Source organism: Pelobates fuscus, chromosome 2 (assembly GCF_036172605.1).
Source record: "Pelobates fuscus isolate aPelFus1 chromosome 2, aPelFus1.pri, whole genome shotgun sequence".
NCBI classification, from domain to species: domain Eukaryota; kingdom Metazoa; phylum Chordata; class Amphibia; order Anura; family Pelobatidae; genus Pelobates; species Pelobates fuscus.
In genome coordinates, this window is record NC_086318.1 from 149,800,846 (window position 1) to 149,824,981 (window position 24,136).

Consider the following 24,136-nt stretch of genomic DNA (forward strand, 5'->3'; position numbering starts at 1 on the left):
ACTATATCTCCAAGTGTCTTCATCATATTTGCTAAGTAATTGCCAGGATCATTACTTAGTAAGCCTACTAGTCATAGAGTGGAAAGAGCGAATTTCTCAGGAAGCAGTGCATAAATCTAAGAATCATTGCACAATTGGCATACCTTAATGTATGTAGATGCTTGCCACTGTATGCATATTTCTATATGTCTGCAGATGTAGCTATTTTCCTTTTAGACTCTGTCACAAGTCTTGCAGTACCCCTCTTAAGTTTTTACTCTGGATCCCTAAATGTGTCTCTTCCATAATATAATTCTACCTGTGTAATGCATTTGCACAGCCACCGTGGCCCCACACTGATCATCCACATTGATAGAAATGCTGGGGCCACAAGTGATAATTTGCCAGAGTGCCTAGGTCATGCTTCCACTACAGTCATCCATTTTTAACCACTTGAACAATCTGGCACTCATATAACTGAAAATAATTTATGATTAATATATGAAAGATTATCGTCTCTTTTTTTTTGTTACTAAAAAGTTACCTTATTAATGACAAGGTGTCTCTTATATCCTGGTGCACCCCAAGTGTCTCTTCCTAGCCCTCTCTTTTACATGTCTCTATTTGGTCGCCTTAAAAATGTAATTCTGGCCTTCCTGTGCATTTTAATTCCAGACTAGTTATTATGATGTTTGTTGCAATCAAGTGAGTGACCCCAAGTTCTGTTCCATGTACATGGAGAAGAGAACTGCAATCAATTGCAGAACATACAGGCCCTTGTTCTTTGGTGTCTTCCACGTTAAGTGTCTCTTCCTAGCTCCCTCTCCCAAGTGTCTCTTCCCATCTCTCTCTCCAAAATATCTCTTCACAGCTCCCCCAAGTATTTATTTCTGACCCCTTTACTTTTCTATCCCTGCCTTGTCCTCGAGCGTCTGTCTCTGCTCATTAAAGTGTCTGTCCTTGAGTTCCTCAAGTGAATATCTCTGTCCCCAATACTAGAAGCCCACATGGCTGGCAGCAAGTGCAGTATGTTTCCCCACATTGTCTCTTCTACATGTTAAGTGTGGGATACTCCTAGATGTACTTTTTGAAATATTTGTGCCTGCTTGACATCCATGTATACTCTGCATAAATCCCCTGTACCTGTTTTTGCAGATTTACGGGGACTCTGGATGTACGCACTGAACAATGAGACATTGATCAATAACCGTATGACGTGCCTAAGCTGGTACAATTCTCAGCCTTCCCCTTCTAGTTGGAACACTGGATTATTGTCCTGTCCATGTTTATATCAGCAAGGAAGCTTAGATTTTCGCTACATGAGGAGCAGGCCAGGTAGGCAATCTTTGTCACATGGTTGATGGAATCCGATATTGATGAAATCATACATAGTACATAAGCTTTGTTTGATTATTTTATCAGCATGCAAAGATACTTTAAATTTATAAATTTGCGTATATTTGTTAATTGTATCATTAAGCGCTTAACCCCTTAAGGACCAAACTTCTGGAATAAAAGGGAATTATGACATGTCACACATGTCATGTGTCCTTAAGGGGTTAAGGACTACATGACGATCTATGCCGTCATGCAGTGTAGGGCTTTAGAGCTCAGCGATGGCATTTACTGTCATGTAGTAAAGGTACCAGCAGGGGTTACCAAGGACCCCAGGCAACTTTTGATGCATTAACGGTTGGATTAGTGGCAGGTTTAGGGGAAAAGGTATAATTGTGGGATATCATTGCACCTAAGCACAGAATACAAGTATGTAGTGTTTGCAGTAGTGGGACATGTTTGGTCTGTGAATTTACCCAAAATGAAACAGATGTGAAAAAAAACCACAAAAAAAATTAACTAATTTGCCTTTAGTGTCATAATGCTTTTAGCTACATAGCTGGGAGATATACTTTGTACAATTATATACTTTTATGTAATAGTTTTGGATTATCTGACTGCTATTAAAGTTGTAATACCAGCATGCCAAATTTTGCAAAGTTTGAGCTTTAAAACCATAATTCACTCTTTTGCAGTTTTTTTTTATAACTTCTAAAAATGAATTGAAATCCTAGACAAATTGGGCATTTTAACAATTACGGTAGTTAGTTTTCTTTACTTGCAGTTGGTGTGTAGAAATTATTGCATGCAAAACAGAAAAAAATGATTTACATTTTTGTTTTACTCTTTTTTTAACATTTTCTTTCAATTTAATATTGCATCATGTGTACATATAGGGTATGAGAAACCCCTATTTCTCCTTTAAAAATGTATTTATAATATGTATGGGTATACTTTAACAGAAGGAGTAAATTGTCAAGGAATGAGTCCATGGCAAAAAAGCTAAAAAGACCTTGGTCACAAACGCATTGCATCTCAGGAAAGCCTTGGTCCCTAAGGGGTTAAGCAAACATGTTGTCATTTTTTTATTTACAGACCAGTCTGGTACAAAAATGCTTCGGCCCGTATTTCCAAATTGGAGAGATGCTGGTGTAAGATGTGTGTACAGCATGTGGAATGACTATATTCAGGGTTTTCAGGAGAGGAACTGGAAATTTGGAGGCAATGGTGAGTGCAGTTTGATGCTTCAGTTTCTGTGAGTTGTCAGGTTGTGGTATTTCTCTCATTTGACCAATTCAAGGTAAAGATGTCATGCACCAACTATACGCATGACACGATTGTTTTCTTGCAGGTGTTTAAATATTGTGCCTGAAAATACTGTCAGCAAATGTATAGTTATAGCTTTACTAACCTTCAACATGGTTTCTAGAAATAACTGAGAGTTCAGCATACACATATCTCAATGTCATAAATGAGTTACATTCAGTGACTTACAGTTCTGTGCTATAGAGCAGCTAATTATCTCCTTTTGGGAATTTGTTTTGATATGCACATTTTTGATGCCCTTAGAAGAGATGGAGCTGTATACTTGGATACAATGAATATTATATTAATGAATATTATAACTTGGCCTTGACCCTTTAAACAAAACATAAAGAGTGATGGAGCTCTCAAATTAATTCAAAATGGACAAACAATTCATACAAATATATTGTCAGTAGAACCCAAACACTTTCATGCATCAAATTAAGAAAGTATAATCTCAGCAATCTATATGATTATTTAAGCAAATGTATCCAGATAACAATCACAAAACTCATCTTGGTGATATGTTTAAATATGTTCTAAAGTGGATAATTCTTCAGTTCACTTACGGCCTTCACCTTATCTGGATCATTACAACTTATCTGGAGAGTTCCAACCCTATGTGGAATTGTGCTGACTGTAAGTTCCCATAACTCTTCCAACATTAGTTCCATTTATAGCACTTTATTCACTATACTTTCATTGTTACAAATAGGAGTTGAATAAAGCAGGCTTCTCCTCTTGAGTTCAACAACTGTGCAATATGCTTCTGTAAAACACACAAGTTTAAAATCTCTGAAAATGTGCTTCATCATTCCAGATTTAGAGACTAGTTATTATGATGTGTGTTGCAATCAAGTGAGTGACCCCAAGTTCTGTTCTATGTACATGGAGAAGAGACCTGCAATCAATTGCAGGAAATACAGGCCCTTATTCTTTGGTAAGTTATACATACAGCTCTTAGATATAGGATATGATTGTTTACTTACAGCTTCAAATTTTACAAATGCTTATAAATACAGAAGGACACTCAAGTGATTTGGACAGAGTCGAAACAGACTTTTATTTACTTTCATTAAGACAACATTGTCTATAAAAACCTGTTGAATGCCGACAATCTATGTTTTTTTTTGCATCTATACTATTGCTCCATGACATGTTAGTTAGATACTATCTATCCTTCTACTCTATTTAGTTTATCATAACTTTTTGTCTTCATCAACAGGATGGATGTTTGGAGACCCTCACATTACCACTCTTGATAGTGTCAGTTACACATTTAACGGTCTTGGAGACTTTCTTCTTCTCAGTGCTGAAGATTCTGGCATTTCTTTGACTTTACAGGGTCGTACAGTGCAGACTGGTTCTGCAATGGCTACTAACTTTCAGGCTTTTGCTCTGAACTACAACTCCACCACTGCAAATATTACAGTGAGTTTGAAACTTAAGCAAATGCATTTGAATTTATGTGAAGTATATTGGTATACAATATTGGGAGGATGCTGTGGGGAGCAAATATAACTGATTTTTGTTATTAGGCAAGGAATAAGGATTTTGCTTTTCTAATATGCTGCATTATGTTTTTTATTTGTTACATTTATTTTGCAGGTGGAGTGGTATCTCACAGGTAATGAGACTATAACAACTTATGTGAATGGCCAGGTTGTCTCCTACACATATTCTAACGGTATGCAAAATATTTGTTCTATCTGTCTAAATGTCTTAAATGTTACCAGAATGTTTGAGTTCATATTTATTGTTTGAGAAACTGTAAGACTATTTCAATGCATAAAACAGTACAACATTCAGTCTGTATAGTTTTGCTCAACTAATTACTCAGTTTAACAGATTATTTTTATAGCTTAATGGACAAGTTTTTTGGGGAACGTAGTTAAGAGTCTGGTAAGGAAGTAGGGCACTAGAAGCACAGTGCTGAGAATAAGTGAACCCTTAGAGTTTTGCCACCAAGTAAGGTGGATACAACTCATTGCAAATCAGCAGAACTCCTCAAGCCATGAGTAGTGTTGAGCTAGCTCTGTATGTCTCCCTTCAGATGCAAATCCAACCTAAACCATTATGTTGACCGTTTATGTGTCACTATCAGCAATCCTCCATGTTCTCTGGATATAAACTCATTGGTAGTTGCAAACTACACACAAAAAAAACACTTCATTTAAAATCGGCTCAGGTTCTAAATTAGGCTCTAGTTGTTTCTTTTGAAAAAAATTCTTTAACCCCTTAAGGACACATGACATGTGTCACATGTCATGATTCCCTTTTATTCCAGACGTTTGGTCCTTAAGGGGTTAAGCACAATTTCCTAGTGTAACGATTTATGTCAACTAAGGATTCCAATTTGTTTAGCGAACAGCTGGGTGCAAATTTAAAACCATTAGTTAAAACTTTTGTTTGTGCAGTAGAGACATTTTTTTGGGATAAATTAAAAACCTCTATGTCTTTTTCTCCTTCCATTTCTATTTCTCCCTCCTAGTTTTCCTCTTCTATTTCCCTATGTCTTTTCTTTGGAGTATCTTTTGGGTAGTTTCCCCACCTTGGTCTTTGTTCTAAAAAAAACTTTCTCGTCTGTCCTCTCTTAAGGTTTTAAACCTATTTCCCAATGGTGTCTGACAAGGTTTCTTTCCTTTGAAGGGTAGAATTTCTATTAGGACTTGTTCTTCAATTTCCTACTTCCCTTCTCTGTCTTGTAGGGTATGGACGATTTCCTGGGATAATGGAATTGGATGATCTATTAGGTCTTTCAACTTCTTTTGCATTCTCCCTAACCTGTCTAGTAGTTTATTTTACTCTCATCCATGAAGGCTTTCTAATTGGACTTTTCAGTTTTGGGGATTTGAGAAAATGTCTGAAAATTCCTCCTATTAAAATATTGATGATTACCTCTATTGTGGTTTTGTCTCTCTGGATTTCTATGATTATCGTGGATCCTTCTAACTTGATTATTAGCATAGTCATCCATGTCTCAAATTTTTCCAAATTAATCTTATTTTTTTCAGCTAAGCTTTCAAAATCTTGAGTGCCTACAAAAGGTTCCAAGAGTGTTTTGATTTCTCTGATAAAACCATCTATTTATTTTAGCTTTTCTTTTCTTTCATTGATGATTATATTAGGCATTGTTACAGAGAATGATTCTAACGCAGAGGTCCATATTTTAATAAAGCTCTCCTTTTCTCCATTAAAGGAACACTATAGTCACCTAAATTACTTTAGCTAAATAAAGCCGTTTTAGTGTATAGATCATTCCCCTGCAATTTCACTGCTCAATGCAGAGTTAAATCACTTTGTTTCTGTTTATGCAGCCCTAGCCACACCTCCCCTGGCTATGATTGACAGAGCCTGCATGAAAAAGAAAACTGGTTTCACTTTCAAACAGATGTAATTTACCTTAAATAATTGTATCTCAATCTCTAAATTGAACCTTAATCACATACAGGGGGCTCTTGCAGGGTCTAGCAAGCTATTAACATAGCAGGGGATAAGAAAATCTTAATTAAACAGAACTTGCAATAAAGAAAGCCTAAATAGGGCTCTCTTTACAGGAAGTGTTTATGGAAGGCTGTGTAAGTCACATGAAGGGAGGTGTGACTAGGGTTCATAAACAAAAGGATTTAACTCCTAAATGGCAGAGGATTGAGCAGTGAGGCTGCAGGGACATGTTCTATGCACCAAAACTGCTTCATTAAGCTAAAGTTGTTCAGGTGACTATAGTGTCCCTTTAACCCCTTAAGGACACATGACATGTGTGACATGTCATGATTCCCTTCTTATTCCAAATGTTTGGTCCTTAAGGGGTTAAACGTGGGAAGTGTGGTGAATCTTTTTGAACCTATTTAATATAGGTGAAAGAAATTTTATATATTGGTGACCAAAGAAATATTGAGTGTAATGTAAACCAAAATATCTCTTTCTGTGTGCGCAAATCGCCTTACTTGTTTCCAATTTTATCAAATGTTTAAGTGTAAAGAGTGACATTACACTTGGGTAATTTTTAGCTGCACCAGACTGCTTACTTTAAAAGCGCCACTCTCTCCTTTATTTCTTATCTTTTTTTATTGCACTCACAAACTAACTGCTTAAAAGAGAATGTCCATACTAGACCAATATTACCCTAAGAGACATTTACTTGTAATTTGATGTATATACGTTTGATAATATAGTGAGTATTATAATATAGAAGGTAAAGTTTACACATTAACAGGGTTTACAGTGATGTGCGCCCATGCATTGAGTCAATCAGAAGAAACACCTGGTGCTACAGTGTTTATTTCCCAAACCTACGAGTATCTTAAAGAGACTTTTTGTTATGTTTTGTTTGTTCACTGTGAATGACAATGACAAGTGACAGACATACTCAATAGGCTGCAATAAATAAATAAATATATAACTGAAATGTATTTGTAAAAATAAAATCACAGACATGCACTTATCTACAATTGTCATTTCCAGATTTGCAGGGAGATATGAACAATGACACATCAGGTGTCTTCCTGATGAAGGACAGCCACTCAGTCCACACAAATTTTGAAGGCCTTTTAACTGTGACTGTGTCAGCTAGCTTTGGAATGATGAATGCCATTACTAATCTACCAAACCAATTTTTAAACAAAACCAAAGGCTTGATGGGTAGGTATTCCTTCTCCAGATATTTCAAATTGCTTGGCCAAAAAAAACAGTATGACGACTGATTCATATTCTCAGAATGTTTACATTTGCTGATTTAGGTGTTTACTAGCACATTTCAAATAACATGTAAAACAAATAAAATGCAAAAAACATACAATGTAAAAAAAAATGCTAATGTGTACATCTATAAAATGGCAGCAATTGTGTGTTTGTTCCACTGTAATTTAAGGATTTCTCTTTAAGTGCACCCTACATGTTTGATTTTAAAGGACAGAAATAGCTTTCTTTTAATATCCTATACCTAACACAACATTAAGTATAAATAAAATGTTACAAAATTGTAAATTTGGGGACTTTTTTTTTACAGTCTTTCTTATAATATGTTTTATGTATCAAGTGCCACTAAAGAAAAGTAACTAAAGTGAAGTGAATTTCAAGTGAATTTCCAATCTAAGGTTAAATTAGCCAGACTTGAAAACATTTTCCAAGTCATCTATGCTCTCAGTTTGGCTACATTGGACTTAAATTTGAAATTCACTTTTAATTCTCACTTTGGTAAATATCCCTAAAAATAGATTCATATATCAGTCCTGATTGTTGAATGCCTCATATGTTTAGGATATAAAATATTGTTTTGTAGTTAATGCTACATGATACAAACTGTAACCCTAACCCTACACCGAACCCACCACTAAGCCCATGCTTACACTAACTCTAAAATACCTAACTGTACTCCTAACCATAACTCTACTCTATCCATAAGCCAACATTTACCCTAACCAACCATTAACTGTTACCATAGACCAGGGATAGACAGCCTTTGGCACTCCAGATGTTTTGAACTACATCTCCCATAATGCTCTTACAGTCATAATACTGGCAAATCATCATGGACGATGTAGTCTGCATCAACTAGAGTGCCAAAGGTTGCCTAGCTAACCTAACCTTGAATGCTGATAATCACTGCTGCTGAATATTTCAATGGATTTAAAGGGCCATATACAGAGCTCACTTTGAGTGTTGTAAACAGCTCACCTGTCAGTCTGCAGTCACTAAATATGGGCACAGCTGACAGATAGGAATCCTAGATATGGGTTGATACCTGAGCCTCCCCGGTGGGGGTTAACTATGCTTGCACCAAAATGAAAGGACAATCCATGCTGTCCTAAGAGCTTTCAAGACCGCTATTTTCAGGATGGCGTAGAGCATCTAAATGCCTGGAATGTATAGATAGGTTTTTTTTTTTTAAAGTCAGACCTTATGTTCAAATGTAAATGTTCATACACCTGCCAGTCTAGAACAATTTATATCGTATGCCCTCGAAGTTACCTATTTCTAAAAAGCCTAGCTTAAATATTCATTACCTTAAGCCATTTCACAGTTTGCAGTGTTAGAACTTGGAGTAAAATGGAACCTATTAAGTTTGATCTCATAAGATCATACAAGTTGCACCCAAGCTTATTTAGGGGTTTCATAGAAGTGGGATGATCGGTATGTAACAAATAATTGTCTGTTTTTTTCTTTAACTAACTATGTGTTACCTTCAAAATGATAGATAGGTTATATATGGTAATGGTAAGGATCCTAAAAATATACATGTTAAATTCCAGGTTGAAATATCTTAACTTTAAAAGGGGGTAAATAACCAATAATTTCCTTTTTTCCTTTTTAGGAACGTGGAACAATGACAAGACTGATGAATTCACTAGTCCAAATGGAACAGTAATTTCCAGCCAAAGCACAGAGGAAGAAATATTTAGATATGGGATGACATGTAAGTTTCACAACGATTAGACTGCTACCTATATAATATTAGACGTATATATTTTGATGTTACACTCTTATTGTAATCTGCCAAGATTTTCTACATTGAATTTTAAATAACATATAATAATACAGGTGCCAACATGGCTGGCCCATGCATTGGTAATAATGGGGCCATGGTCCCAGGCAGCAATTTGACAGGGGTAGCATTTTGCGCCTCTGTACACTCTAAGTAGCCTGCTGTATGGGGCCCAGGCCGCATATTTACATATATATAGTGAGTCTTGCTATATATATATGCAGTTCGGTGCCCCTGCTAGGTTGTACATCGAAGATGAGGCCAGCTTCCGCCATGGCAACCTGTGGCCATACTCTCGTGGCTAGTGAGAAAAGGAAAGGACCTGATGCTGTTTGAGGTATAAAATGAGACTCCTGGGCCCCATCTTCAATGTGCAAGCATGCTGTGCCACGGATTACCAGGGAATCTAGTGTCCCTTCTCCCTGTCTACAAGTAAGAGGCAGGGAAGGGGGAATAACATAATTATCAATTTTTAAAAATAGCTCACACTTCACAGACCGTATTCAACACCACAAACACACACACGCAGCATGCATTACACTGACTCTGCATCCACTATACAGACACTGCATCCACTACCCACACTGCATCCACTACAAAAAACACAGATATTAGATCCACTACACACACTGCATCCACTACATAAACACAGGCACTGTGTCCACTATACACACTGCATCCTCCACCACACACTGCATCCACTAGACACACACAGACTGCATACACTATACAAACACTCTACACACACCACACACACACACATACACACACACAGCAACATTCCATCCTTGGACCCAGGCAGCACAATGTCTTTGGCCAGCCTTGGGTGGCCAATGTCAGTACAAAGGTAGTCTTTATTGTGTTTCATGTAACCAAATATATGTAAGTATAACGTGAACATATAAATGCAAACTATGTACAGAAATACAGACAAAGCATAAAGTTCCAAAAGCCAGCAAATGCAAGTCAAAGGTAAAACCAGTTACAGTATTAACATGTACAGAGCATATAAAATCTGTAACTTCCAGCTTTTCCAGTTTTATTTGAAGAAGAACGTAAGGCTAAAAACTACAGTTTTCTGAGATGCATCTGTAGCATCATTAAGCCATGTCACTTTACCGTAAAGCTGCAGTAAAGTGAAACATTGTAATTAAATCCCCTGTGACACCTACGTTACTGTTTCTGATAGAGTTCATAAGCAAGTTTGGGCCAAAGTAATATGTTACACCCAAAGCAGGTGGGGAACCATTACTTAAAGTATGGTACCTCTCCTCTTACTAGATGTTACATTGGCTTTGTAGACCTGGCAACAAGACCTTAAAGAGCCTCTGGAGCAAAGCCTGGTATGTTCCCAAGAAAGATCTTATGTATGTATATTTAAAATGCAAAAAATATGCCTTATTAAAGTTGTGGAGAGATTAAAACTGATGAAAGCAATGGAACATATAAAGAATTTGCTTAAATCAGTGGGTACTTTTTTATTATGCTTTATTTCCACCACAACTATTAAATGGATGGACGGATGGATAGGCAGACAGGCTGACTGATTCATGGATTCATTCTTTCTCCTAGATAGATTCATTTTTTTCTAAAAATTAACATAGGGTTTATAGATCATGTACAACTGTGTTTTCAGAGTTTACATAAATAATTTAGGAGGTTTTGTCAATTTAGCATTTCAACAGAAATGTAATGATGTTTAGCTTCATGCTAAAAGAAAAATGTCTTCCACTGGACCAAAGATGCTTCATCCCGATGGGGTGAAACCGTGACGTTCTCTGCTGTTTTTTGCTCCATTCACATCGTAAAATGCTCTGTTTTAAGAAACTTGAGGCAAGCAATGGTTACATCTGTCCGAAAACATGTTTGTTTGTTTTTATTTCAAAGGGGAAGTCACTGAAAGTTTGTTTAGCAAAGTGAGTGCAACAGCAAGGAGTGCAAACACTTTTACACCTCTCTTCTTGAGCGATTTGAAAAATCAGAATTCTGAAAAGTATGCCTCATTGCTCATCCTTTGTGGCAACAACACGGAATGCTTATTTGATGCTCTCTCCACCAATGATACTTCCATAGGCTTAGCTACTCTCACCACGGCTCAGGCATTTAAAGAAGCCAACACCACTCTAAGTAAGTACCATACTTGTTATTAAATAATGTTTTTAATTCTGCTTAATCTGAAATGCTAATTACACTTAAAGGACCACTATAGGCACCCAAACCCCTTCAGCTCAATGAAGTGGTCTGGGTGCCAGGTCCCCCAGGTTTTAATCCTGCAGCTGAAAACATAGCAGTTTCAGAGAAACTGCTATGTTTACATTGCAGGGTTATTCCAGGGTTATTCTCCCTGACAGCCACTAGAGGCTGCTTCCGCGATTCTCAGTGTGAAAATTGCATTGAACTCACATAATTCTTTCCTATGGGAGGTTTTTTTCTGGAAAAACAGTGTCAGGGACACGCTATAGACACCAGAACCACTACATTAAGCTGTGGTTGTTCTTGTGACTATAGTATCCCTTTAATTTCAAAGCCTGACGGCAGATATTGCTACAGAGCTCTAGACAGAGGTATAGAGGGGAAATAAATTCTATTTTTTTTACCTGCATGGCACACATTTTCCATTATGTCAATGTGTGTCTGAGTGTTTGTGTTAGTGATTTGTTAGTGATGTGTCAGTTATGTGACAGTGTGTGTGTAACACGAGGGATATGTAAATGATGTTGCTGTGTGTGTGTGTGTGTGCATGTGTGTGTAAGAGTATATTCGAGCAATTCATGTTACATATGCTCTGTGGTGTAAGAAGTTTATTTTGTGTTTTCCAGACTCCAATCCACCGGTCATTAATGGCAATGCCACCATTCTAAGTTTCATCGGGGAGAAAACCCAAGCACAATTCAGTGCTAACGTGGCTGGAGTCAACTTCATTACTGATGTGTCTTATAAAGATGTTAATTTGACTTGTAAGTGTTTCACATTCAGATTGTTTTGACTATGTATCTCTGTCTGCATGTGTCTGTATATCACATAAGTATACATTTACACTCTTTGGCAATTTAGTTACTTATGTCTGCTTTTAACCCCAAATTTAAACATGAGCTTAATCCAACCAGCATATAAAAATGGTTAACATGTTTTGTTGTTTAACAAAATGAGGAAGATGCATGGTTTAAGTGAATTTGATTATTGCATGACTGCTGGTCCTGGATGCAGTGGTTCTAGCATATCTGAGACAGATCTGGCAGTTCATAGCATTAATAGAGAATGACAGATAATAGTTCAAAAGAAAAAAAATATATATTGTGCAATGAGCGCACAAATACTTAAGTAACACATTGGTATGCATTTAGGTATTTTTACATGTGCAATGCTTTTATCCTTCTAATAAACAGCAGCTCTACTGCTGTTGTTTATTAGCAAGAATTTGAGAGTAAAGTTTTAGATTAGGCAAAATTTGCCTAGGGTGATAAATCTTAATGCTACAGTATACCAAAACATTGTTGCAGAGCAACACCATTTCTTTACAGCCATTTTCAACCCATTTGCAAATAAATAGTTACAGCAGGATAACATGTAAAAAGCTACTGTTCATCTCAAGGTGGTTCCATGAAGATGACTGGTTTATGTATGCGCCCATGGCCTGCACAGATCTCAGATCTCAATGCTGTCTGACTTCTAGAACGTATGGTTCCATATGATTGCGTGATGTGTTTAAGAGCGACAAAAAGGAGAAAGGAAAAAATTATTAGAGCACAGTTGCCTTTAATTTTTAAGATTTCACATTAAAACATACTGCTAGTGAAATAAATGGGAATCAAAGTCCTCCATTATTGTATCACGCAGAACAACATCATATACTGAGTGCTATCAATTGCAAATATTAACATTTCTGTAAATATAATATAATTAACATTTCCTTCTCAGTTTTGTATTTACATGGCTGACATTTACATATAAATCCATATTTTCTATGCTTAACAAGTACATGATTATGTAATTTACTCATACATTAAACAAACATTTTGTGTTAGCAATTCACATGATTGATATAGCTTTCGATGTTTAAAACTTCTTGGCCCTCAATAATATTTTTGGAGAAGCTGTTCAAATGGTTTAATATTATTAAAAAATATAAAAAATGTAAAGTATTTTGATATTTTTGTTATGTTGATATACTTTTTAATATATGATAATTTTTTTGATCTTTTACTATTTTGAAAAAAATAATTTGAAAAATGTATCCAAAAATTTTTAAATTATTTAAAAAAAACTTATCCAACAATATTAAACCAAAGCCTTGGTTAGATAATGCTAACTTTTCTTTTCTCGTTCTATAGCTGATGGACTTCTGACCTGGCTTCCATCTAGTGCTGATGGTTTCACAATGTGGCTTATAGCTACAGACTCTCAGAATCTCTCCTCCTCAATAAAGCTTAATTTCTATCTATGTGACTGTCGCCTTAAGACTCAATGTGTCTATACCGACTTATCTAGAGTCAATACTTCATCTGTTTATGTAAGTATGAGACGCTGACAAGCACATCCAATTCACCTTAGGCTAGTAGAACTATAATTCAACTCTAACTTTGACATTTTTACCAAATGTTGAGTGATTTAACTTTTGCTTGTCAAATTTTTTTTTATATTTTGCACATTTTTTTTTTAAATGTACCAGTTGTTCATTAAATGTGTAGATACTTGTTTTTAGAATGGATCTTATTATATCCATGATATTTTATGTTAACAGACATGCTACATGAGTAACATTGTAGATGGCTCTTCAAAGGATTGCCCTAAATAAGTCCATTCATCAGTGATACATGTTTAAAGGGAACATCCAGCCCTGAAAATAACAAACATTATTTACGTTGTAGCTTTATCAGCTCTGCCCATCCAGCATTCCTCAGTAAAATTAAGTTAAAGGACCACTATAGTGCCAGGAAAACATACTCGTTTTCCTGGCACTATAGTGCCCTTAGGGTGCCCCCCCCCCCCTCACGGACCTTCTCCCGCCGGGCTCTGGAGAGAGGAAGGGGTTAAACACTTACCTTTCTCCAGCGCCGGGCTAGGAGCTTTCCTTCTCTTCTCCTCCTTCCTCCCGACGTCATCGGCTGAATGCGCATGTGCGGCAGGAGCCGCGCGCGCATTCAGCCTGTCGCATAGGAAAGCATTTACAATGCTTTCCTATGGACACTGGCTTCTTCTGACTCTGATTTTCACAGTGAGAAGCACGCAAGCGCCACTAGCGGCTGTCAATGAGACAGCCACTAGAGGCTCTGGAGGCTGGATTAACCCTCAGTATAAACATAGCAGTTTCTCAGAAACTGCTATGTTTATATAAAAAAAGGGTTAATCCTAGAGGGACCAGGCACCCAGACCACTTCATTAAGCTGAAGTGGTCTGGGTGCCTAGAGTGGTCCTTTAACTTAATTATTTACAAAGTAATTAGTTTACGCTGTTGGAGCCTCCTCCAGTGATATCCACATCAAAGCTGACATTGCCTCTAATCTCCTCCAACACAGACATGTGTGGCCAAACACCATGCTCCTCCAATCAAATGCAGTATCAGTAACATTTGATTCCAGGATTCATTTGATTCAGATTTGAGGAGGAAGCACCTCTAGTAGCTTTTAGCAAAGACAGTCACAGACAGGTGTATAGCACTGTAGCTCCCTCTGCCTCCACTCACCCTCGCAGCCCTCTTTCACAGTAAATAAAGGGTTAAAACCATTTATTTACTTTCTGATCCCAGCGCCAATGTCTCTTGGCGCAGGGTCAAAGCTCCGCCCCCTCTGAAATCCCACGGTGAGCAGGCTCTAATGTCGCGCGCATTAGACCTCCCAATAGGAGAGCATTCAATCAATGCTTTCCTATGTTGAAAAATCTGAAGCTGGAGGTCCTCATGCAGAGAGTGAGGACGTTCAGCGTCAGATACCGAAGATGCCAAATGTCCGTTTCAATTCAGGAAGCCCTCTAGTGGCTGTCTGATAGACAGCCACAGAGCGCATACTTAGAGCTTCTCTGGAACAGCATTTTTACAACTGTTTTACATTGCAGCATTAAGTGCAAAAAGGGACAAAGCACCCAGACCACTTCAATGAGCTGAAGTGGTCTGGGTGCTTACCGTGTCCCTTTAACCTTGCAATGTAAAAATTGCAGTTTCAAAAAAAACTGACAGAAACACTGCACCCACACTAAATAATTGAGCTGAAGTAGTCTCATTTTTAATATGTTTATGCAGGTCGCAGGTTGTTCTTGTGCAGACAATTACACAGACACTTTTTGTAGAACTGCTCCAAATCCCTGTACTGGAGGATGCTTCCCTGGAGTGCAATGTGACAACATAACTGGCTGTGGATCCTGCCCTGCAGGACTGAGTGGTAATGGCTTGCACTGTGAAGGTAAAGAAGAGAAAAGCACAGATACTTGTTAACAAGAATAGCACTATATATTCTGCAATGAAGACACGTTAGCTGTTTTCTAATTTTGGCTACTAAAGTATCATATGTAACATCTATGGGATTTTTGTGCCAAAAGATATACAAGTTAGAAAAAGAGTAGAGAGAATATGTCAGGTCGCTGATACTTAATGTGGGGAATGGGGGGAGGGGGGGGGGGGTAACCCCTATGTAGAATATAACTAAGAAAAGAAAAACAAAGCTAGATAGGGAATAGATATGTCTGAACAATATCCCTCTCCAGCTTTAAGAATATTGGAGCAACCCCAAATAGTGTAAGAAAACAGGGGGGAACAGAAGGGAGAAATACTCCAAAAGATATACAAAACTGATTGTTTTTGCAGAAAAATATAAAACTTGTAAAATAAGATGTGAAATGCCCCTAGCACTGTATATACCTTCTAGGCACCCTAATACAGTAAACATGCGTTGTATTACTCACATCATTAAAACGTAAGATCATAGGAATTAAGAAACATATTTTGTGATTGGGAAATGTGTATTTAAAACATGGTAAACATGGTAAACAATTGAGGCACTTTGATGAAAAAATATTTGGTGCTTTGGTAACTTTAAAGGAAAAGTTAAATTTTTTATATTTATTTCAAAGAAAGATTTCATGAATTACATACTGTATGCGTATTATTTTTTAATTTATATGTAAACTAATAACTCCTTGTAGTGCATTTCCTAACTTAACTTGCTCTGTGGGAGCTGCCATTTAAGGGCTATTTGGTCTGAAACGTGGCTTATCTGACCAATGACCACACAGGTGGTCAAATCCTAACATTATGACACTAGTTCTTGATTACCTGTGTGGTATTTGGTCAGATAACATTCAGTTTCAGACCATACTAAGTCAAATACAAAATATGAGAATAAACGCTAATTGTTTCTAAAAACATCCATGAATGATTGATTAGATAAGCGTTTCACAATCTTATAAAATATAATACTATACTCCAAGCACTATAATTGCTACAGCCTGTTGTAATTATGGTGCCAGGAATGCCTTTGTGCCATCTCAGTGTAATTCGTCCAACATTTTTAATGGTTTGAAAACTTACCTGGTGCCTACTGAGTGCATAGCCCTAGATCTGGATTCTTGTAAGAGAATATGGTTAGGTCCACTGAACTAAGCAAGGCTATGCTCATTGGCTAAGAGCTTCAGCTGAGAGCTCTCAGCCAATGAACGCAGATATCTATAGGCCATGCTTAGTTCATTGAAGTCATCAGGATGTAGTGGTTATGGTGTTTCATTGGCCGTTGGTCATAACCAAAAGGCAAATTCAGCAATTAGTGTGATCTGCTTAGTTGCAACACTCGCAGTTTCTTTCACGGGATTCTAAATATATTGCTGACTTATATGTTCTTTGCTTTAACAGATATAGATGAATGCCTTCAAAATAACACTTGTTCTCCGAATGCTGATTGTACAAACACATATAAAAGCTATAGCTGTGTCTGCAAACAGGGGTTTACTGGTAAGTAAGATATGGTTATTAATTTTAAAATATACATCCATTCACACCAATACACATTCACAAACACTTCCTTCGGAATACAGTGATGTGAAAAGAGACGTTTAAGCATTAACAATATAATTCAAAACTAATTAGAAACATGTGTTTCATGAATATAATGTAATACATGTTGTTTTGTCTTTACTGCTTCGTATCTCTCTGTTAAACTCTTTTTTTCTTTTAGCTCACTTTGCCTGTGTGTGTTTTTGAATCTCTTTCTTTCTCTTGCCCTCTCTTTCCTCTTTGTATCTATCTCTTTTTCTATATATTTCTGGGTTCCAGAGTCTTTTCACTGGGAGAAAAAAATCTCCAATTCAGCTATTTTCTGGCTTGCCCTATTTTATCCTAATATTCACAATTTAGGCTGTGTTCATATGTTAATGGAGACCCAATATTCCAATAAGAGAAGAGAGTGATTCATATAATGAGTAGTGATGTCGCGAACACAAAATTTTCGGTTCGCGAACGGTGGACGCGAACTTCCGCAAACGTTCGCGAACCGGCGAACCGGGCGAACCGCAATAGACTTCAATGGGCAGGCGAATTTTAAAACCCACAGGGACTCTTCCTGGACACAATAGTGATGGAAAAGTTGTTTCAAGGGGACTAACACCTGGACTGTGGCAGAGGGATCCATGGCAAAACTCCCATGGAAAATTACACAGTTGATGCAGAATCTGGTTTTAATCCATAAAGGGCATAAATCACCTAACATTCCTAAATCACAATGGATATGGATTGACACCTGACATATGACATATTGACACCTTGACATATGGATTGACACCTGTCCTCAGAGACCCTGATACACACTGACACAGAGCAGAATAGGGACTGTTCCCCCTACATAGGGTCACTTGGCAGATATGGATTGACACCTATCCTAAGGATCCCTGATACACACTGACACAGAGCTGAATAGTCACTGTTCCCCCTACATAGGGTCACTTGGCAGATATGGATTGACACCTGTCCTCAGGGACCATGATACACACTGACACAGAGCAGAATAGGGACTGTTCCCCCTACATAGGGTCACTTGGCAGATATGGATTGACACCTGCCCTCAGGGACCCTGATACACACTGACAAGGAGCAGAATAGGGAATATTCACTAAATGCCAAACATTGTTATACAGGGGAATATTCAGTAAATAAGGATAAGGGGGGGGGGACCTACTTTCCTCCCCCCCAGCCCCCACCCCTGAGCGGTGGGTGGGGGCCATAAATCACAATGGGGGAGACCTACTGTCCTCCCGCCCGCCCCCACCCGTGAGCTGTGGGTGGGGGCCATAAAAATAATGAGGGGGGACCTACTGTATGATGTTGTATCGATCAGGTAGTGTAAGGGTTACGCCCGCTTCACAGTGACAGACCAAACTCCCTGTTTAACGCACCGCAAACAACCGCAAACAGTCCATTTGCACAACCGCAAACTCCGCATTTGCACAAGGTTGGATACCAAGCTAGCCATGTCCGTTCCTTGTCCTCACTGATGTCATTGAAGGTCTCTTCCTCCACCCAGCCACATACAACACCAAGGGTCCCTGAAAGTATGCTAATTAACTGAAAAAAGAAAAAATCTCCCAAGAAGGAGATCTAAAACTGGCATAGGAAAAGGTTAAACAACTATAATAAAGTGATACCAACAAATCCTAGTGAGCATAGGTGTATAATAGAGGGAGAAAGGGAAAGCAGAGTAATGCTTCCTAATACCATGGTTAGTACCCTTTGTTAAAGTAAATTGAGTAATGGACAAAAGTCTTTATTGTATCATTTATAAATAACAAAGGGATACTATACTCATTCCCCTATGGTGGCTAATTGTGTAATAATGGTAATACTATTACCTATTATATAATAGTGGCAGGGGCAAGGAAATTCCCTCTAAATAGATGGGTATAGGCAGAGAGTATGGAGACCGGAGTGATAAAGTGTCAATTAGGTGATATAAAGTTAAATGTATCACAGACACACAGCCACCCTTTCTCTTAGCAGGTTTCCAGAAATGCTGGATAGGGAGAAGGGCTATAAAGACTCAGAGAGGTCTAAGAAGAATCCTCTAAACTAGCCCTAATCTCCTTAAACACATTCAAGGGTGTTCTAAGCTAAAGCTCAATCTAAACGTTTAGATGACTGACTGATTTCCCATCACAGATGCTGGCTAGGAATAACAGTGTGCAAGACAAAGAGGGGGTCTAAGTGCCCATAGTGCAGTAAAGTGTCCCTAGTGAAGTGAAAAAGAGAATAACGAGCTGGCGCCCAAGAGAATAACGAGCTGGCGCCCTATCAGGGGACGTGTATATGGCATCGATTTTAGGAACCGGGAGATGGAAAAAGATGCTTGGTCGGTCCTCCTACTTCAAATTTGGGGCACTGCGCGTGCAATCTAATGTGCAACCAGATAGGAGTGGTGTGTTAAGTAGTACTATTCCTATCAGTTTAATCCCTGTTATGTGCCTTTTTTTTGGTTTGTTTTTTGAAGCCACAGTGCAGCACCAGAGGGCCGAAATATTAGGCATGTACACATGCCTGAAAAATGAGGTATTGTTGCAGCCGCTGCTGTAGCAGCGGCCATAAAAATTGATGTTTGTTTCCCAGGGAGAAAGTGCCCTAAATCATTGCGGCTTGAACCCTAGTTGGTGGCGGATAAGTCACGCAAGTCAACCGGCATTCATAGCTAAAATACAGCAGCGTGTGGACCATTTTTAGCCCAAGGCAGCTCATCTCATCAGGCCTTGTTTAGTCGAATGTATCGCCCACTGTCAGTCCCTTCGGGATCCATCCCTCATTCATCTTAATAAAGGTGAGGTAATCTAGACTTTTTTGACCTAGGCAACTTCTCTTCTCAGTGACAATACCTCCTGCTGCACTGAAGGTCCTTTCTGACAGGACACTTGTAGCGGGGCAGGCCAGACGTTCTATCGCAAATTGGGATAGCTCAGGCCACAGGTCAAGCCTGCACACCCAGTAGTCAAGGGGTTCATCGCTCCTCAGAGTGTCGATATCTGCAGTTAAGGCGAGGTAGTCTGCTACCTGTCGGTCGAGTCGTTCTCTGAGGGTGGATCCCGAAGGGCTGTGGCGATGCGTAGGACTTAAAAAGCTCTGCATGTCCTCCATCAACAACACATCTTTAAAGCGTCCTGTCCTTGCCGTTGGAGGAGGAGGATGACTTTCACCTCTTCCCCTGTTAGATTCCCGTAGTGCTGTAACATCACCCATATTCACTGTGTAAAGCATACTTTTTAATTTATTTAGCAAATGCTGCATCCTTTCCGACTTGTTGTAATTCGGTAACATTTCTGCTTATACCGGGGGTCTAGTAGCGTGGACACCCAGTACAGGTTGTTCTCCTTCAGCCTTTTTATACGAGGGACCCTCAAAAGCCGCGACAGCATGAAAGACCCCATTTGCACAAGGTTGGATGCCGAGCTACTCATTTCCCATTCCTCCTCCTCAGTGATCTCAATGGGTATGTTCTTCCCCCCAGCCACGTACAACACCACGGGTACCAGATAGGTGACAACCAGCACCCTGGGATGCCTGTTGTGGTTGGTCTTCCTCCTCCTCCTCAAAGCCACATTCCTCCTCTGACTCCTCTTCCTCACAATCCTCTTCCAGCGTTGCCGCAGGTCCAGCAAGCGATGCTGATAAGGCTGTTTCTGGTGGTGATGGTGACCACAACTCTTCCTCTTCCTCTTCACGCTTATCTACGGCCTGATCCAGCACTCTTCGCAGGGCATGCTCCAGGAAGAAAACAAATGGTATGATGTCGCTGATTGTACCTTCGGTTCGACTGACTAGGTTTGTCACCTCCTCAAAAGGACGCATGAGCCTACAGGCATTGCACATGAGCGTCCAGTAACGTGGCAAAAAAATTCCCAGCTCCCCAGAGGCTGTCCTAGCACCCCGGTCTTACGAATATTCATTAACAGCTTTTTCTTGTTGGAGCAGGCGGTCGAACATTAGGAGTGTTGAATTCCAAAGTGTCGGGCTGTCGCAAATCAATCGCCTCACTGGCATGTTGTTTCGCCGCTGGATATCTGCAAAGTGCGCCATGGCCGTGTAGAAATGCCTGAAATGGCCACACACCTACCTGGCCTCAGGACGTCTGTAAGCCTGTGTACTTATGCACAAAGCATTGTACGATCAGATTACACACATGTGCCATGCACGGCACATGTGTCAACTTGCCCAACTTCAATGCCGCCAACAAATTTGTTCCATTGTCACAAACCACTTTGCCGATATCCAGTTGCTGCGGAGTCAGCCACTTTTCCACCTGTGCGTTCAGGGCGGACAGGAGTGCTTGTCCGGTGTGACTCTCTGCTTTCAAGCAAGTCAAACCCAAGACGGCGTGACACTGCCGTATCCGGGATGTGGAATAGTACCTGGGGAGCTGGGGGGGGGGGGGGGGTGCCGTTGATGTGGAGCAAGACGCAGCAGCAGAAGAGGACTCAGCCGAGGAGGTTATGGAAGAGGATGGAGTAGGAGGATTAGAGGAGGTGGCAGCAGGCCTGCCTGCAAGTCGTGGCGGTGTCACCAACTCCTCTGCAGAGCCACGCATTCCATGCTTGGCAGCCGTCAGCAGGTTTACCCAATGCGCAGTGTAGGTGATATACCTGCCCTGACCATGCTTTGCAGACCAGGTATCAGTGGTCAGATGGACCCTTGCTCCAACAATGTGTGCCAGACATGCCATTACTTCCTTTTGCATAATCGAGTACAGGTTGGGGATTGCCTTTTGTGAAAAGAAATTTCGGCCGGGTACCTTCCACTGCGGTGTCCCAATAGCTACAAATTTTTTGAACGCCTCAGACTCCACCAGCTTGTATGGTAAAAGCTGGCGGGCTAATAGTTTGGACAAGCCAGCTGTCAGACGCTGGGCAAGGGGGTGACTTTGTGACATTGGCTTCTTACGCTCAAACATGTCCTTGACAGACACATGACTGTGGGCAGATGAGCGGGAACTGCTCAAGGCGGGAGACGGAGTGGCGGATGTTTGAGAGGGGGCAAGGAGGACAGCAGTGGTTGACGTGGCTGAAGATGCTGGACCAGGAGGAGGATGGCGGCTTAGAGTAGGCGTGCTGCTTGTACTCATGTGTTGATCCCATAGGCGTTTGTGATGTGCGATCATGTGCCTACGTAAAGCAGTTGTACCTAGGTGGGTGTTGGACTTCCCACGACTCAGTTTCTTTTGGCACAGGTTGCAAATGGCATTGCTGTTGTCAGAGACAGACACACAAAAAAAATGCCACACTGCTGAGCTGCTGAGCTCTGCAATGACGGCATTCTGGTGGTGGACACAGCATGCGTAGATTGGCGTGCTGTCGGGCTGACCCCGGGTGCCGATGCATGCTGTCTGACTGTGCCACTAGCTCCTTGCGACGACCTCCCCCTGCTTCCAACTCGTCTCCTCCTCTCTGTCTCCCCATCTGAACTTTCGCCCTGTTCTTCTTCTTGCGGAGCGGGCACCCACGTGACATCCATGGACGCATCGTCATCATCAACCGCTTCACTTGTATCTGACAACTCAGCAAAGGAAGCAGCAGCGGGTACAACATCATCATCATCACACCGTACGTCCATGTGTGTAATGCTGCCTGCCTGAGATATATCTCTGTTATCTACATCCTCTGGCAATAATGGTTGCGCATCACTCATTTCTTCAAACGGATGTGTAAATAACTCCTCTGACATACCAAGTGAAGCGGCTGTGGTGCTAGTGTTGGTGGTGGCGGCAGGCGGGTGAGTGGTATCTTGAGAGGTGCCCGAAGCTAAGCTGGAGGAGGATGATGCGTCAAGGTTCCGAGCGGAAGCTGTAGAAGATTGGGTGTATTGTGTTAGCCAGTCAACTATGTCCTCAGAACTTTTCAAGTTCAGGGTACGTGGCCTCTGAAAACTGGGCATTATTCTAGGGCAAAAGGGAATCACAGCACCACGACCACGATGGCCCCTGCGGGTGGCCTGCCTGTGCCTGTCATTTTTTGGGGGATTAGTGGTACTATGCGTGCAAGCTACTGTGCGACCAGATATGAGTGACACTGTGCAGAGGTTGGCAGAGTACACGCTGTAGGCCTGACACACCCGCTTGAAGACAACTAACTGCTATTCAATCTATAACAGTGAAAAAAATGTTTTTGTTTTTAAATCAACGTTATTGTGACATTAGATATGAGTGGCAATGTGCACTTGCAGAGGATGGCAGAGTACACGCTGAAGGCCTGACACCTGCTTTAAGGACACTGACTGCTATTAGCTTACAGTGAAACATTTTTTTCTTTTTAAAGGCACGCTATAGTGACACCAGATATGAGTGGCAAAGTGCACTTGCAGAGGTTGGCAGAGCACACGCTGAAGGCCTGACACCCGCTTTAAGGACACTGACTGCTATTAGCTTACAGTGAAAAACTTTTTTTCTTTTTAAAGGCACGATATAGTGACACCAGATATGAGTGGCAAAGTGGACTGGCAGAGGTTGGCAGAGTACACGCTGAAGGCCTGACACCCAGACGCTTGCAGACAACTTACTGCTATTCAATCTATTACAGTGAAAAAAATGTTTTGTTTTTAAATGCAAGCTTAAGCTATTGTGACACCAGATATGAGTGGTGGCACTGGGCAAGTGGGCACAATATCCACTGTGAGCCTGACACAGAAGCTGGCAGGCAGGCAACTGCAATTACATTACACAGAAAAAACAAAAAACAAAAAAAAGCAGACTGATGTTTTATCCCTAAAAAGGGCTTTTTGGGGTGCTGCAGCAGAGATCAGATGAGTCCTTCAGGACTGTAATGGACACTGAATACCCTAGCCTAGCTATCAATTTCCCTATCAAATGAGCAGCAGCTACACTTTCCCTCCTCTATCTAAGAATGCAGCTTCAGAATGAATCTAAAATTGATGCTGTACAGGAGGTGGGAGGGTCTGGAAGGGAGGGTCTGCTGCTAATTTGCTGGAATCTGTCTGCTGACCGTGAGGCACAGGGTCAAAGTTTACTCAATGATGACGAATAGGGGGCGGATCGAACCACGCATGTATTCGCCCGCCGTGGCGAA

General features: G+C 40.1%; 1 protein-coding gene across 1 annotated transcript in view; it reads left to right on the forward strand.

Annotated features, from left to right (window-relative positions):
• Positions 1-24,136, forward strand: part of MUC4 (mucin 4, cell surface associated) — a 49,202-nt gene that overhangs the window by 9,673 nt on the left and 15,393 nt on the right. The window contains exons 7-18 of the mRNA XM_063441717.1: positions 1,135-1,314; positions 2,410-2,541; positions 3,440-3,559; positions 3,845-4,050; positions 4,228-4,306; positions 7,084-7,260; positions 8,933-9,034; positions 10,991-11,230; positions 11,923-12,060; positions 13,435-13,613; positions 15,339-15,498; positions 16,941-17,039. Coding sequence (XP_063297787.1) covers positions 1,135-1,314; positions 2,410-2,541; positions 3,440-3,559; positions 3,845-4,050; positions 4,228-4,306; positions 7,084-7,260; positions 8,933-9,034; positions 10,991-11,230; positions 11,923-12,060; positions 13,435-13,613; positions 15,339-15,498; positions 16,941-17,039 — 1,812 coding nt within the window. The remainder of the gene's footprint in view (positions 1-1,134; positions 1,315-2,409; positions 2,542-3,439; positions 3,560-3,844; positions 4,051-4,227; positions 4,307-7,083; positions 7,261-8,932; positions 9,035-10,990; positions 11,231-11,922; positions 12,061-13,434; positions 13,614-15,338; positions 15,499-16,940; positions 17,040-24,136) is intronic.